This window comes from Mytilus californianus, unplaced genomic scaffold (genome assembly GCF_021869535.1).
Source record: "Mytilus californianus isolate M0D057914Y unplaced genomic scaffold, xbMytCali1.0.p SCAF_3, whole genome shotgun sequence".
In the NCBI taxonomy this organism is placed as follows: Eukaryota; Metazoa; Mollusca; class Bivalvia; order Mytilida; family Mytilidae; genus Mytilus; species Mytilus californianus.
In genome coordinates this window covers 60,380,921-60,398,591 of record NW_026262679.1, presented here as the reverse complement: position 1 = coordinate 60,398,591, position 17,671 = coordinate 60,380,921, and the positions used below count along the sequence as shown (strand labels likewise).

Below are 17,671 nucleotides of genomic sequence, written 5' to 3'. Positions count from 1 at the left end.
TTGAATATTTGAAACCAGAAAATCCAAAACCGGGCAGATTTGATCTTTTACCAAAAATTCATAAGGCCAATAACCTAGGAAGACCTATCGTTTCAGCGAATGGTCATCCGACGGAAAAAAAATCTGAATTCTATCATCGTCAACATGTTGAAGACTTACCATCACACATCAAAGACACAACCGATTATCTTAGAAAAATGCAGGCCTTAAATCCTCTTCCTTCCGACACGACACTTGTCTCCATGGACGTCACCTCCCTCTACACGAATATTCCACATGCAGATGGCATTGATGCATGTAAAGTAGTTTGGGATTTCCGACCAGTAAAATATCCTTCTGAATGCCTTGCCAAAATGCTCACGCTGGTACTAAAGAACAACAACTTTACCTTTGACTGAGATCATTATCTACAAGTTAATGAAATTGCTAGGGGTACCAAAATGGCTCCATCATATGCCGGCATATTGATGGGCAAATTAGAAAAACAACTCCTTGAATCTTCAATCGAAAAACCGCTTTCCTGGTTTAGATTTATAGATGATGTGGATATGAAATGGAATAAAAGTGACGAGGATATATATATATTCATCACTCATGCCAACAATATACATCAAAGTATCAAATTTACTCATGAGAGATCTAAATCCAAAATCACCTTCCTCGATACTTCCAGCTCCCTAACAGATGGCAATATATCCACAGACCTATATTCTAAGCCTAATGATACTCACCAATACCTGTCCCTTAAAAGTTGTCATCCTGATCATTGTACTAAGAGCATCCCGTACAGTCAGGCACTCAAGCAAATATGTTCCAACACAGATACAACTAAAAAACGACTGAGTCAACTCGAAACTCGCTTGAAGAGAAGGGGCTTAAAAACACAGAACTATTCAAAAAAAGTTTTCAGAAAACGGAAACTATCCAAAGGGGTAAACTGTTAGAATACAAAGATAAAAAGAAAAATAAAAGGACTCCATGTGTTCTTACTTACCACCCATCTCTCAAAAACAGCTTCGGGGTCTTTGTGAGGATTGGAAAACAGTTGAAAAGAATTCCAAACTATCCAAGATTTTTCCCGAGCCCCCAATTATAGCTTGCTGTTCGGTGTGAGCCAAGGCTCCGTGTTGAGGACCGTACTTTGACCTATAATGGTTTACTTTTATAAATTTTGACTTGGATGGAGAGTTGTCTCATTGGCACTCATACCACATCTTCTTATATCTATTAGCCCTTCTGACGGGGAAGAATAAAGATATTCAAAACATCAAAATTAATTATATCTATATCTAAGAGTCTATAAAAAAAAAGCAACCAACAAAGATTATAGGTATCGGAACGTCTTACAAACAGGAAAAATAAAAAATGTTCAAAGATTTGTGAATAGGTACTGAAAAAATAGTAATATACTAATAAGGTGATAATAATGACGCACAGACAAACATTTCGGAACAACAGATGGCCTTTATCAGTGTAAATCTTTTCATTTCAAAGTTTGAAAAGAAGATTGAAAAAATTATTTATACTTACAAAGTTTTTTGTCGAAAGCAACAGAAGAAAAATGGGCAAAAAAGACCCTTAATGAAGCGTCAACCTTTTGATAAAAGGGCTCAATCAGTAATCTAGGTTATCGTGTACTATATCCAATAACAACAATACTTGGTTGTGTATGTTTATATCCCTATACTTATGAGGAGATGGGTTTGGTAGGTGTATGGAAACTTACAGGTAATGCAGTAATGCAAATTGAGGGCTATATGTGAAGACAACAGCAATAGCAAATGGTGATTCTTGGCCCAGTATTGGCTTGTAAAAGATACCTGTGTTCATAAATATGGGAATGTAAACATACGCCACCATTCTAGGTTCTGATTTGTTTTTATAATCATTTGATGAATGTCAGGATTACCTGTATAAATATGTGAGCTCTTTTAACACAATTAACTCACTGTTTTATCACATTTTGATAAGGGTCTCACACTGACTTTGTTGTGCCGAAATATTTGTCAATACGATTTCATTTCATCTTTTTGTTATTATAAAACACCCATGCAACCACGCATCCCATATTGCCTGATAGGACCCCTAGTCATGCTAGTTGTAACATCGAATTGAAACAACTACAACTTTATATAAGGGTTTTCGTGCATTGTGTCAGCGAAGAATAGGCAGATTAATACTTTGTTCAATCACATGTTCAACTTTTCCCTTATCCATGATTTATCAATTAGTGCGGTGCTTGAATTCAAGCTAAGAACATATACGAAAAACAATAGTACATACGGTTAAACCATAGATGGAACAAACAATTAAAACATAATCCGCTTACACTGCAGTTCAATTTTGCAAAGGCGACCCGAAGTCCAAATGTCCAACAACTATGGGACCACAGGTGGTTAGATTTAAAGCTAATATCCATATCTTAAACTCATATCAATACCTGAGTGGGAAAGTGTACCTGAAGACTTCCCTAAGTCTAAGTTACCTATCAATTACGGGTATTTTACTTTTCCGTATTTGTGTACAGTTCCCTACGGCAAAGTTTTACTCACTCCTAGTGGGTTGAAAGCTTGTTCCTGGCCCTTTTATTCATGAAAATGCCCGGATGGGAAAATGCACCGGAAGCTCTCATCATCTTACCAAATTTCTTATTGTTCAGCGCTGGGGTGATGGCAGGAATTGATATCCTCTCGTTTCCCTACGTCAACGTTCTTGACCACAGGTGGTTAGATCAAAAGCTATGATCCATATCTTCAACTCATATGAATACCTGGGTGGGAAATTGCACCTGAAGACTTCACTGACCACCTAAGTCAAAGTTACCTATCAATTACGGGTATAAGCACACTTTTCCGTATTTGTGTACAGTTCCCTACGGCAAAGTTTTTACCCACTCCTAGTGGGATTGAAAGCTTGTCCCCGGCCGCCCTTTTTTCATGAAAATGCCCGGATGGGAAAGTGCAACAGCAGCTCACAACATCATACCAAATTTCTTATTTTTCACTAGAGGGACAGTGGCAGGAATTGCTATTTCCCGTTACCCTACGGCAAAGTTCTTGACCACAGGTAGTTAGATTGAAAGCTAGTATCCATATCTTCAACTCATATGAATACCTGGGCGAGAAAGTGTTCCTGAAGACTTCACTGACCACCCAAAGTATAATTACCTATCAATTACGGGTATGGGCACACTCTTTCATATGTGTGTACAGTTCCCTACGATAAGGTATTTTTACCAACTCTAAGTGGGATTGAAAGCTTGTCCCTGGCCCTTTTATTCATGAAAATGCCCGGGTGGGAAAGTGCACCGGAAACTCACAATATCATACACAATTTCTTTTTTTTCAGTACAGGGCTGGTGGCAGGAATTTCTATCCTCCCGTTTCCCTTCGGCAAAGTTCTTGACCACAGGTGGTTAGATTGAAAGCTATTATCCATATCTTCAACTCATATAAATACCTGGGTGAGAAAGTGCACCTGAAGACTTCACTGACCACCCAAACTCTAATTACCTATCAATTACTGGTATAGGCACAATTTTCAGTATTTGTGTACAGTTCCCTACGGAAAGTTTTTACCCACTCCTTGTGGGATTGAACGCTTTGTCCCGGCCCTTTTATTCATGAAAATGCCCAGATATTAAGTGCACCGGCCCTTTTATTCATGAAAATGCCCAGATAGAAAGTGCACCGGCCCTTTTACCCAGTATGGTAAAAATAATAACCACTATCCTAAGTTCAAATAATGTGTCATTAATTTTATGTCAAACTATACATTATACTTACTTCTATTGGAAAAGTACCTCTTGTGCGCACTGGTTCCGGGAAATTTGTAAGTACAAAAACAGGTACTTTTGATCTGAGCAACAGGACAAACATGCCCTTCTTTGTAATTTTTTTGTTTCATTATTCAAAAGAGACTTTCAACAAGGGTCCTATAGTGGTCCCAAGTCCTTAAGGTTTCATTTGATACCAAAATAAACCAAAGTATTTTACTTATGGACAAAGTTATAGCTATATGCGTAGGAATTATTTTTTTTGAAATCTGTACTTCTTTCTTGTATGTTCTTTTTGACCGGGCCGATATAGTAGTTCTATACATAAAGGGTTTTAAGGAAATACAAGATATTTGAGGATGCCGAGAGTATAGATATATCTACCGCATATAGCAACCTTTTTGTTCAGTTTAACTTTCTATTTATCTCACCGTAAATTGACATCTGTACTAAGATTGTTTAATTATGTTCTAAAATACTTAATACAACTCTGAATCTTGAGTCGTGGTTTAGCCGTAATGTACTAAGATGGCATTTTGTTAATTTATCTATACTATATGTAGTAACTATTACACGTTAAAAATCTCAGTTTAGAATAACGCAAACAAATAATATTCCAGTTACTTTTGTTTTTTTTTAACTTGTTTTGTTTTTGCTTTTTGAGTTTTTTTTGTTGAATATTTTTTTCTTTCCTTTTTATCAAGGAACGAATATTTCGATTTAATGAACATATATAATTCCATTTAATATAAAATCTTCAAATACAGCATTATTGGTTTAGATAATTAGCCTTGAGCAAGTACACTACCCTTGGACAAAAAAAATAATTTTGGTCTAGGTTAAAGGTCAAGGTCATATTCTAAATTTTGATTTTAGCTTATTTTCACTTCTTTTCAAAAACTGTATAAGATATCGACAGCATATTATTACTAAATTGTTAGTTGTGACATATCGTAACACATACATTTTGGTTTTACGGGTGCGCTAACATTAAATTAGAGTTTTCTCCCCTCTTGTATTTAAAACTACGTATATGGTGATATAACTCATTAACCATATATAATTAAGACCTAGGTCTTTTGATTTGAGGTCCTTGGTTAATGACCTTGAAATTGAGCTCAAGGTCATAGGTAAATTTGACGTTCTAGATTTTGATCTATGCTATTACCTCATATGTATACATGATAAAGCCATGGGACTTTTTGCATTAGGTTGCAAGCCATTTGACCTTGGAAAATCCAACCGGAAGTGACCTTGTGTAAACCGGAAGTAGCTATTTTTTGTACTTATTTAATATAAAAGTATATAGAACCATATATTTTTGGAATCAGTGTCAAGTAAATATTCAAAGTATACCAGAAGTAACATTTTTCAAACCGGAAGTGACAAATTATCTCCCTTATTTAAAAAAGAAATGTATAGAAACTATATATTTTTGGAATCAGCGTACAATAAGCTATCATTTGACGCTGGAAATGACATTTTAAACCAAATTTTAATATTTTCATATCAAAATAGATCTTTATGGGTGGAAAGACCTTCAATTGTTCTCTGAACAATTGGTTTTTAATTATTATTATTTTTCTTCCGCCTAATTTTTTTCTTGCGCAGTATCATTGTTTCACAAGATGTCGCTTAGATTTTTGGTACATAATATCGAACAGTTAATCCGCTTTTAAAACTGACCCTGTTTACCCGAATACCTTTTCTTGTGAGAGTTATCACCCCAAACACTTTTTCTTTTGTTCACTACTCCGTCGCAACCGTGAAAGATTATGACAAATTTATTTTACCAAATTGCTCTTCAGGGTTATGATGACCATTGGACTGAAGCTAAATGGAGACTCCATATGAGAGTTATTACCATTTATGCATTTGATATAAGTGATATGCATTTCTAACTGGTAAACCATAAGTGATAGAGACCTAGGGTCTTTGGATTTGAGGTCCTTGATCCCAAAAAAAATAAAATTAGGTCAAGGTCAAAGGTCAAGGTCATATTTTAAATTTGATATTGGCTTATGTTCACTTCTTTTCAAAAACCGTATAAGATATCGACAACCTATTTTTACTAAACTTTTAGTTGCGACATGTCGTAAGTCATTTATTTTGGTTGAAAGGGTACGCTGACATTGAATAAGAGTTTTCGCCCCTCTTATAATTAGAATAAGGCGTATAGTGATATAACTCATTAACCATACATATTAGAGACCTAGGGTCTTTTGATTTACTGTCTTTGGTTTATGACCTTGAAATTGAGGTCAAGGTCATAAGTCAATTTGACTTTCTATATTTTGACCTTTGCTTTAAATTCATAGTAATACAACATAAAGCCATTGAACTTTGTGCATTAGGTTACAAGCCATTATGACCTTGAAAAAGCAAACCGGAAGTGACAAATTATTTCCCTTATTTAGAAAAAAAATGTATAGAAACCAAATATTTTTGGAATCAGCGTACAACTAGCTATCATTTGATGCTGGAAACGACACTTTACACCAAATTTTAATAGTTGCATATCAAAATTGATCTTTAAGGGTGGAAAGACCTTCAGTTGTTCTCTGAACAATTGGTTTTTAATTTTTTTTGGAATTGTTTTTAGCCTTGAATTATTGGATTTAGTAGACAAACGAACGGTTTTCTCATAGTCAACATCCGGGTCATCAGATTGCAAAGCTATAGGTTTCTTAAGCCTGTCCTGTTTTGCCGATGTAAATTTTAAAAATAAAATCCTATAACTCGGAAACGTAAAATCTTAGATTTATACAAATTAAGAGGGAGCTTGAGTTAATATATATAAACAATTCACCAAAGTTTAAAAAAATTGGTTAAAGCTTTTTTGAGTTATTGTCCGAAAACTGGAAAATTCCCCCTTCTTTTATAAATAAAATCCAAAAACTCGGAAACGTAAAATCTAAAATTTATAAAAATCGAAAAGGAGCTTACGTCAATAGATATAACCAATTGACAAAAGTTTCATTAAAATTGGTTAAAGCGTTTTTGAGTAATGGTCCGACATGTTGACCACGGACAGACAGACGGACTGACGGACGGACGGACGGTATACCATAATACGTCCCGTAAACGTTCCTATAAAAATGACGTCATTCGATATATGACGTCGGGCCCTAATGATATTACATTTGGGACCCATTGAAATAAAATATTACACTGTTTAATTTGCTGTATTTTATTTGAAAGATTTACAGCAATGATAGGAAGCTTGCAAAAAATAAACATATTTGTCCCTCTGGAAGCAAGGGGGTAAGAACACTAAGAAAACCAAAGTGAGATCTTTTCTGTATCGTATGCTCATTAAATACCGTAATTGGTTGACGGCTTTGGTTTCTGTCCAAGCAATGTTTTAAAGGAGAAAATCTTCGAAAGAGCACATAATTGATTTTTTCTGTCGTTAGGTTGGTGTCTTGTTGACATATACTCTGCATCTCCTTTATCAATTGACCAAACAGCCGACAAATTACACAATTTGATGAAAAGAGTTCAAATGGCCAATGGGACGTGGAGAGTTAATGAATGAAACAAACAAAAGTGGTCGTTGTTGTTTGTTTTTCGCCTTCTGAAAACGTTGTTTCCTTGACGAATATTTTTTTCCCGAAAAATTATCAAACTTATATGAATAAAAGGAAAATGGTGATATACAGATTTTTTTTATTAAGATATAGACATATGGCATTTTACTCCTGCTATGAGTGACATTACTCTCTGGCAAATGTATACGCAGAAATGATGTTTTTGTTTACATAATCAATGCATTCAAATGAACACAAGCCATCAGTTTCTGTAGTGTCTTACTCGGTTGCCTTTTATTATTAAACAATAGATTGCAAATACATAAATCAATTTTTAGTTTAAAACAATAACAAGAGATGAACAAATTCGAATACACTTATAATACAATAAACTATACAGGTTATGAAACATATAAAAACGGTTTTCAGAAAATAATAATATAACTGTAACGTATTTATTTATCGAATATCTTAATATGGGGAATATAGACGTATTTGTAAACAAAATTGAAACTATTTTGCAGTTGTTGTTATAGTGATCAATATGAGTCATTAAAGCGATTGGTATGTGGTGGACTATAATAGTGATCCTGTCTTTAATATTACGAACCTACTTGCACTGATGTACACAAAAAAACAAAATGCCATTGATAACAATTTAATATGAAAAAAAAAATACTACTAACTGTATATTTAAATGTACATGTACATGTAGCTGTGTAATTTAAATAAAACACGACCACTGAACTAATATTGAATATACACCGTTTTTGCGCAGGCTTATTTTCATTTTTATGCTCATTCTTTTATGAACCATTACATTTTTCCTTAAAAACCTCACGGAGGCCTAAACACTAACATGAAAATCGCTATGTTCCTATTTTTTTTAAAATTATTTCAGACCTCATTTTCAGTATACGCATGGTTTCTTTTACCAACTTTTCTATGATGCAAACTTTGGTTCTGTGTATTTACAGTTCTGGTGTTATATCTTTGTGTTGAATTGCAACTTGAAACAACTTTAGTATTCTCAGTAATGGTTTTCTTGTTATCATTTACGGCTGATTCGTTTTCTTGTGCTTTTGAAGAAGGCCATAGGTGTACACTTGCTATCAGATGTAAAAAGGTGCCCCACCTGTGGATGAGCATTCCAATAAACTGCAACAATATTACTAAGGCAAACACTAACAAGAATGCTATGGACAAAGGTTCGTATTCGTTTAAAATGTATACATTTTTTAGCTGATCCGTGTTGTTCTGAAGTTGGAATACAGCCGTTGAAAACAGGAAATTGATCAGTAAGAACCCAAATGCGACATTGTTTCTGAGGGATTTAAGTTCGATTTCGATTTCCTTCTTTTTCTGAGGGTCTTCCACAAATGGATGGAGATACTTGTCAAGTATATCACGCCAAAATTCAGTTTCAGAATCTTTTATTTCTCCTTTTTTTTCTTTCAGTCCCAAGTATTCCATCTTCTGCCAAGCGTCAAGATCTTGTCTCACTTTTCGTCTCTTTGATTCAGTATGTGGATCAGGTCGTACTTTTTGCGTTTCTGGTTCATTGTCATTTATTTGCTGCTCGGCTCTGGCTCCCAAATACTGCTTAATTTTCCTTTTTGTATCATTCACAAAAGTCAAAACGCCTAGTGTCTGCAAACATCTATTTAGTATAGGAAGCTTTGTTGTTTTTGTAGATTTTATCGCCTCTGTATTCTTAATATTGTCGTCTTCTGTTTTCTTTTCACGGGTACCCCATGACACAACATGGATATTGCACATATAGTACACGGTAAGGAATATAAAAGTAGACGGAACCATAACGTAATACAGCAACCCATGAACAAGACACATCAGTTCCTTTGGATGAGCTAATCCTGCGAATAGGAAAATAAATAATATTTCTATGAAAAATATAACATTAGGATTGAACGTTTTTTCTGCTGCAAGATTCACAAACAATCCTACCGTGACGATAACCATCACCAACGTGTACACTGTTGAAAGTAGCGCTGCTGCTGCAATTTGTTTGTCGTTACTACATTTCATGCATATGATGGCATATAAAGCCACTGGTATTACAGCGACGACATATGACTGGAACAATGTTATTTTCAGAACTGCATTAAAAGATCCGGTTATCATTAACGTGACCATTCCTAAACCTAGTAAACTTGAAGCAAAAAGAATGAATTGGTAGAAAACGAACAAGGTGCTGATATTAGGATTTACTTTTGTTGTTACTCTCCAAGATGAAAGCAAGTCAATGATATTTGCAAGTGTTGACGGTGCCCATCGGCGCCTTTGTACAAAAAAATCTTCAAATTTTGCTGGCGCAAATGTGAAAGCGTCGGCGCTAGCAGCGTAATCTATCTTCCAACCCTGTTGTAGCATCAATGTACATAACCATCGATCTTCACCTGTAAAATAAATGTTTGCAAATTAAACATTTCAATCGCTTGAAACTTGTTATTAATGAAAAGAAAGGCAATTAAGCTAATAATATATATATATATATATACATATATATACAAGTCTAAATTGAAAACAACGTTCAATCCTATGATTGCGTTGGATAAAAACCGCATTTTTTATACGTGTGCATGTAAAACAAATTTCTTGGTAGAGGGGTCTAAATACAGCACAAACAACATTTTCCAAAAGACCAAAATAGTGAAAAAGTATATTTTAACAAAACGCATTTGACTAACAGGTCGAACAACGGATGTTCTTAAACCCTGCTGACTGCCATTGGCGATTGCCAAATAAATTGATCATCAGTACAAAATGGATCTTAATATTAATTTAATACCAAACAGAAAACAATAAGTTTGCGGAAAAGATTGGAATACCGCAAACATAAGGTGCAAAAATTTGTAAAACCTATCCGGATTTCGACAATTAATGTCTCTTCAGTGATGTTAGGAATCGAAACGGTATTTGGAGGGCCATATATTTACCTCAATTTAGGATAGACTCTTGAATTTTGAGGAGTCAAAATAGGATGAACGGATCATATAAACCCAAAGGCAAATATAATACAAGCCCAAACGAAAAAATATAAACAAGTGTAAATTGAAAACAACGTTCAAACCTATGATTGCGTTGGATAAAAACCGCAATTTTTATACGTGTGCATGCAAAACAAATTTCTTGGTAGAGGGGTCTAAATACAGCACAAACAACATTTTCCAAAAGACCAAGAAAGTGAAAAAGTATATTTTAACAAAACGCATTTGACTAACAGGTCGAACAACAAATGTTCTTAAACCCTGCTGACTGCCATTGGCGATTGCCAAATAAACGGATCACCGATGTAATCAATGGATCTTAATTTTAAATTTAATACTAAACAGAAAACAATAAACTTGCGGAAAAGATGATATACCACAAACAAAAGGTGCAAAGGTTTTTGTACACCATATCCGGATTTCGAAAATTAATGTCTCTTCATTGATGTTAGGAATCGAAACGGTATTTGGAAAGCCATACAATTTACCTCAATTTAGGATAGACTCTTGAATTTTGAGGAGTCAAAATAGGATATATATATTACTTTTAGAAATCGAATAATATATATATATATATATCCGCAATACAGATAAATTTCATTGTGTGGACACATTGATATGTGCAGCAATGGAAAATTTAGAATATTTCCATTGTTCAAGTGCAACAGAGGGGGTGCGAAATATCCCGACATGAAATGGAACATTATTTATTTGTAAATGCTAAACCTTCGTCAACTTTGAAATTAAATAATAGTACCTATTCAAATCAAACAGTCCTATTCATTTGGGATGTACATGTATAAATATGCAGCCTCTGTTGTAATAACTTAATCTTCGTCAACTTTGAAATTGTAGAATTGTACCAGTTCAAATCATACAATGCTATTCATTAAGGATGTATTTAGATATAAGACGATGTTGTATGAGTGCCAATGAGACAACTCTCCATCCAAGTCACAATTTCTAAAAGTAAAACCATTATAGGTCAAAGTACGGCCTTCAACAAGGAGCCTTGGCTCACACCGAACTTAATTTCGCCCTCTGTGAAATTTTAGAATTGTTTAAGCTTATATCGCACATTACTATTCTTTTGGGATGCATTGGATTCGAACCCCTACATCTGAGACATCGTGATTATACCGCCTGCACTGTGTCGTGCGCCCTATACCTATATATATAAACATTTGATAAATCATTGTTGTTGTTTTTTTTTAAATTAGAGACATGTTTTAATATTTTAACATCTACACTTTATTTTAACATTACTTCCTTTATAACGTAGCGTCTTTGTAGCGTGACGTTACAAATGACAACGTCCATATTGTCATCTTGGAGAGGTCATTGGACTATAGTGTTTACCATGAATATCTTCCGTTAGGAGTGAAACCGGTAGCACTCATTTAAACATTTTTTATACAACGATATACAGTCGACTCGCGTTATCTCGAATCATTCAAACCAGAGAAGTATTTCGAGATACCTGTAGTTCGACTCAAACGAATACCGGAAGTCTGACAGGCAAAGGGACACAACTCTTGCTTAGCGTGATAAGGCTTAAAAAAAATCCATTTTTGTGGATATTCTTGTCTGAAATCGATGTATCTGTATGTTATTGTTGTCTTTTAAAGTTATGATAAAAGTATGTTGTTTTTTTTGTCTCATTGTACAGTAACAATTTTTCCGGTAGTTTTCGGCCAAGAGAATAATTTTAGACATTGATATAAAAGCTCGATCTTTTTCCGCGAGTGAATACGCCGATTGGGTAGTTTTGAGTTGCTCATTTAATCCTCACTCTATGCACAACCAAGCTAACTAATGTATGATTACGGATAATTGATTATAAAACTTTTTAAATAGTTTTTCATAATCTGTAACAATGTGTCGCTAATTATTTATTATGGTGACCAAAGGAAATATTAGGTAAACACTTTCGGAGAAAAGGTAAAAAAATCAAAACACTTGCCAATGTCAAGAAATTTAATTACAGGTGTATTGTCAGATAAACTGGTCAATCCATTGAAATACCCAAAGGTCATGTTTTGACATATGTGTATTACTTCAACACAACTAATGCAATTTGTAAGCTTTTAAGAAATGTGTTTACCTTGGAACCGTAACATTAATTCGACACAACCGAAATTTCGACTCATCAGGAGTCGAAATACATATATTTGTATGGAACAAAGTTCGGAACCACGGGAAGATTTCGACTCATCCGAAATATCGAGACAACGAGTGTTAACTGTATATTCTTATGCATTTTCTACTTTTTAATGTTCCTATATATTTGTTATTGCGCGTTTGTATTGAAATTTTTACTTTATGTATATATTTATATTAAAATAAAGGTACAGGAACGATAAAGATTATGTTTATCATATGGTGTCGTCCTTAATATCTTTGTAATATTGGCCAATGAACGTTGCAACTTACCTTACTTCAACATCAGATTTCGTTAATCAAACAAAATATCTTTAAAGTCATCCCATTAGTTTTTACGCAGCAAAATTAAAGTACATTGAGCTGTAATTTTTTATCTGCATCCGATTGCACCTGAATAGATACATGCCCGATGCAGCTAGTTTGTCTAGCGAAAAAATGCATTAATTTTTTTTATCGCATTGCAAATAATTTTAATATTCTAATAATTACATACTTAATAGTGTATTTGTCGTGTACAAGTTGGGATTTTGTACATGTTATAACATGTACAAAAATGTTGTACGTGTTATAACTTGTACAATGCAAAAATACAAGTTATATCATGTACAAACATACCTCGTACATGTTTTAACATGTACTTAATATTGATTAAAAATGGTTATAACTTGTACAAAATTTGAAAATAAAGACATGTTGCTATTATTACAACACATGTTATTAACCTCAGTAATATTTTCATCATTTTTTTATTGTTAATTCATGTAAGAGTGTTTTGTCCTTTTTGATAAGTTATGTACTGGTTACCTGAATTACACAAACAACCATTTAAATTCCGCATCTAGTAAGTGTTCTACTACTAATCTGTCAGTGATTCTAACTACCTTCCTTACTACTATCAAAGAACTTGTTGTTAACTTTTGTAATAAAGCTTATGAAAATAATGGTATTAATTATTTTTGTAGTGTTAAAAATTCATTAGAGGTTTTAGATAAAATACGTGCTTTTGATGCGCCTTTTAATTTTGGTGACAGTTTGATTTTTCTACTCTCTACACAACACTTCCACACAATCTTATCAAGAAAAAGTTTCATATTAATTTAAATGGTCTTTTGAAAAATCTCAATGCAAATTTATTTGCTGTAACTCGTTTAAAGCTTTTTTCTGTAACGAAAAAGGAAAGTATGCTAGATACACTTACTGGAAATGTGAAGATATGATTGAAGCTTTAAATTTTCTCCTGGACAACATATATGTACGTTTCGGCGATAAAATGTATCGACAGGTAGTAGGTATTCCTATGGGCACTAACTGCGCCCCTTTAATAGCAGATATATTCCTGTGTTGCTATGAATCTCAGTTTATGACCAAACTCAGTAAAGACACGTCATTGTTACATTTGGTTGATACATTCAACAATACCTACCGTTATCTTGATGATATTTTTTCGTTAAATAATCCAGAGTTCTCTAAATATACTACCAAAATTTACCCACAGGAACTTACTTTAAATAAATCTTACATAAACAGCAGTAGTTGTCCTTTTCTAGATTAAGACATTTCAATTTTTAAAGGGAAACTCCATACTTAAATTTACGACAAAAGAGACGATTTTTCATTCCCTATTGTTAATTTTCTCTTTTTAGACGTCGATGTTCCTTGGCTCCATCATACGGTGTTTATATATCCCAACTCGTTCGTTATGCCCGTGTGTGTAGTGATGTCCTAGATTTTAACGAACGTAATCAATGCATCACTGGTAAATTATTAAGTCAGGGATTTCGTTACCATCAATTGCGTAAAACTTTTACTAAATTCTTTCATAGATACAAAGATTTGATTAGTAAATTTGGCTGTACCTGTAGAAAACTTATTAAAAACGGTATTTCACATCCTAAATTTTACGGTTATATTGTACTGAAAGCGCGGAAATCACTATGTGATCCTTGTAAACTCATCGAACCTTTAAACAAACTTATTAGTAAAGGTTATCTTACCAATGTTGTAATTAGATCTTTGAATACAGTTTACATTGGCACAAATATCGATTTTGTCATCAGCAAATTAAAACATAACTAAATCTGTATTCTTTTCAAACGGTTTTTTGGGATGTATAAATATACATCCACGTTCATTTTCTATTTAGAGATTACTCTGTCTATATTTATACGTTATTTCATTGGCGGCATTTTGTCCAAGGTCATGGTTGTCTTTCTGATATTGTTTTATATCTAACCCCCTTGTTTTATTAATTTTGTATTTACATTTTGTCATAGATCAAATTTATTCGTTCAGTGTATGTTCACTAGTTTTTTTTAATATGTCTTTTGATTGAGTTAAGCTATTTCAAATGATATTTTATAGTGTGTCTTTCTATGTTGTGGTGTTACGCTATTGTTTCAGGTAGGGTGAAGGTTGGCGCCTATTAAAACGTTTAAACCCGCTGCATTTGTTTGCACCTGTCCTAAGTCAGGAACATGATGTTCAGTTGTTGTCGTTTGTTGATGTGGTTCATAAGTGTTTCTCGTTCTCGTTTTTTATATAGATTAGACCGTTGGTTTTCCTGTTTAAATGGTTTTACACTAGTCATTTTTGGGGCCTTTATAGCTTGCTGTTCGGTGTGAGCCAAGGCTCCGTTTTGAAGGCCGTACTTTGACCTATAATGGTTTACTTTTACAAATTGTGACTTGGATGGAGAGTTGTCTCATTGGCACTCATACCACATCTTTTTATATCTAATTAATGAACAGATGAATAGTTTTTATAATTACTTAATACCTTTTAAAACACATATGTAGTCAGCAGACATTATTCAGTATATTCTCACCTGATGAATTATAATTGTAACTTTTCACTCAGAAGGCAATAGTAAAATACTTTCATACTAGTTGAGACTTAAGATGCAAGTGGATAGCCAGAATAGATCTACAACAAAATCCTTGATATGTCGAGAAAACACCCCTTAAAGGAGAGGATAGAAATTTAAACCATCAAAATGACATTTGACTCATGCAATGATCTTATTAATTATCAAAAAATAATAATTTGATGCATAAGATTAAAATCAGTTATACTCAAGGCAAAACATGTTGAAGAGCAGATTCAATAATTTCAAAGTTATTCATAATTAAGCATGGTCCAATGAAAACCATATTCTCTCTCTGGCTTTTATAGAGTATGCAAAGGAGACCTTGCTTTCTTCAAAATTTCAGATGAACCTGAGTTATCTACTTTGTTGCCATTGAGGAAATATATGCTTTTATTAAACAGGATCGCCACTGCTGTAGGCAAATTGGACTGTGCTCTAAACAAAAACTTTTGATTATTGATTATTCCATAAATTTCAAATGTATATTCTGCTTTATTCAAATCTATTTTCAAATTTTGTACAAGTTAAATCCATTTTTAAGCAATGTTTTGTACATATTATAACTTGTATTTTTGCATTGTACAATTTATAACATGTACAATATTTCTGTACATATTATAACATGTACAAAATCGCAACTTGTACACGACATATATATATATATATTATAGTGTCTACAAATAGCAACAATCAACATTCAATCTATCTAGGCGTGGATCAGTTTGAAAATAAACTGATGCAGTTACCAAATTTAATTATATAAATGATTAAGAATGTAACTTTAAAACACTAATGAGTGTTATAAAAATAGTTGTTATATTTTATATATTCACGCAATAGTTCGCTAAACAAATTAGCTATATCAGGCGCGTGCAGCCATCCAGGTAAAAATCGGATGCTGTAAAAGATATTTTTGCAGCTTATTGTACATGTCTTTTAGATATATTTTTGCAGCTTATTGTACATGTCTTTTAGATATATTTTTGCAGCTTATTGTACATAGCGATTATTAAATCAAAACAAATAATTGTGTTAATTAAATAGTAAGAAGTTCAAGATTTATTCCTTTGGTTTTTGATAAAACTGTTTTTCATCTCTCTCATTCAGTCCACCAGGTTCAAGAGTACGTAGCTGATGCTCTCTCTCTCTCTCTCTCTCTCTCTCTCTCTCTCTCTCTCTCTCTCTCTCTCTCTGTTTTCTAATTTCTAGTCTTTAAGGCTTTTGGTGGCTCGGGAAAGACCTTGAATTCCAATTTGACTTGCAAGCAAATACTGAATACCCAGACTTTTAACAGTCACTCCACTAGTACGGAATACATCATATTTTACAATGTTATTTGCAAGACTACAAATGCTGTATATCTTCTACAGTGTAAATGTGGTAAACAGTATGTTGGCGAGTCAGAACAGCTATTTCACAAACGTATGAACGGCCATTGTAGCGACTATGAATGCAAGCCAGACCTTCATCTCAGTCGACATTTGAGATCCCCTTGCCACATTAAGGCAGATCTCAATCGACTGACCATTACAATCATAGACCACAACACTGCTTGGTCTATGGAGGATAGGCTAACTTGGGAAAGATTTTGGATAAGAAAATTAAAAACTTTGGCACCAAATGGGATCAATGAAAAGATGTAGTTCTAATTCGCGCAGTGCTTTCATTCGGGTTATATTACATATTACTACGCATTCTCTGTTGCTATTCCTTTACGTTTGTCAACTCTGAAATTCTAGAATTATACCAGTTTAAATCAAAGGATGCTATTCATTTGGGATGTATAAATACGCAGCCACTGTGAATTACTTAACCTTTGTCAAAAATTAAAAATTTTAAAAGTTATCAAACTGCTATTTATTTGGGATGTGTAAATACGCAGCCTCTGTTGTAATTACTTTATCTTCGTTAAATTTGAAATGTGAGTATTATACTAGCTCAAATCGGTCAGTGCTATTCATTGGGAATGTATTTCTACGCAGTCTTTGTTGTAATAACTCAACTTTCGTCACCTGTGAATTTTAGAAATATATCATTTCATATTGCACATTACTATTTTTGTAAGAAGCATTTCAATGCAGTCTCTGTTGTAAATACCTAACCTACGTCATTTTTGAAATTTCGGAATTGTTCAAGCGTTGTTCGGTTTTAATTGTATAAATTTAAAGATTGTTACAGTTAAGTCATCGTAGAATGATTATAAAAAATCAGTACTTAGCATGGTTGAGTATGTTTAGATTCCCATATTTATTAACACGTGAACGGATATCTTTGACAATCCAATACTGGCCCAAGAATCACCATTTGATATTGTTGTTGTCTTCACATA

General features: G+C 33.5%; 1 protein-coding gene across 3 annotated transcripts in view; it reads right to left on the bottom strand.

Annotated features, from left to right (window-relative positions):
• Positions 1-7,427: 7,427 nt before the first annotated feature.
• The window catches only part of LOC127733066 (chitin synthase chs-2-like), a 33,612-nt gene continuing 23,368 nt past the window's right edge, over positions 7,428-17,671 (bottom strand). For all 3 annotated transcript variants that reach the window (XM_052242334.1, XM_052242333.1, XM_052242335.1), the window contains exon 17: positions 7,428-9,722. In XM_052242334.1, coding sequence (XP_052098294.1) covers positions 8,203-9,722 — 1,520 coding nt within the window. In that variant the 3' untranslated portion in view covers positions 7,428-8,202. The remainder of the gene's footprint in view (positions 9,723-17,671) is intronic.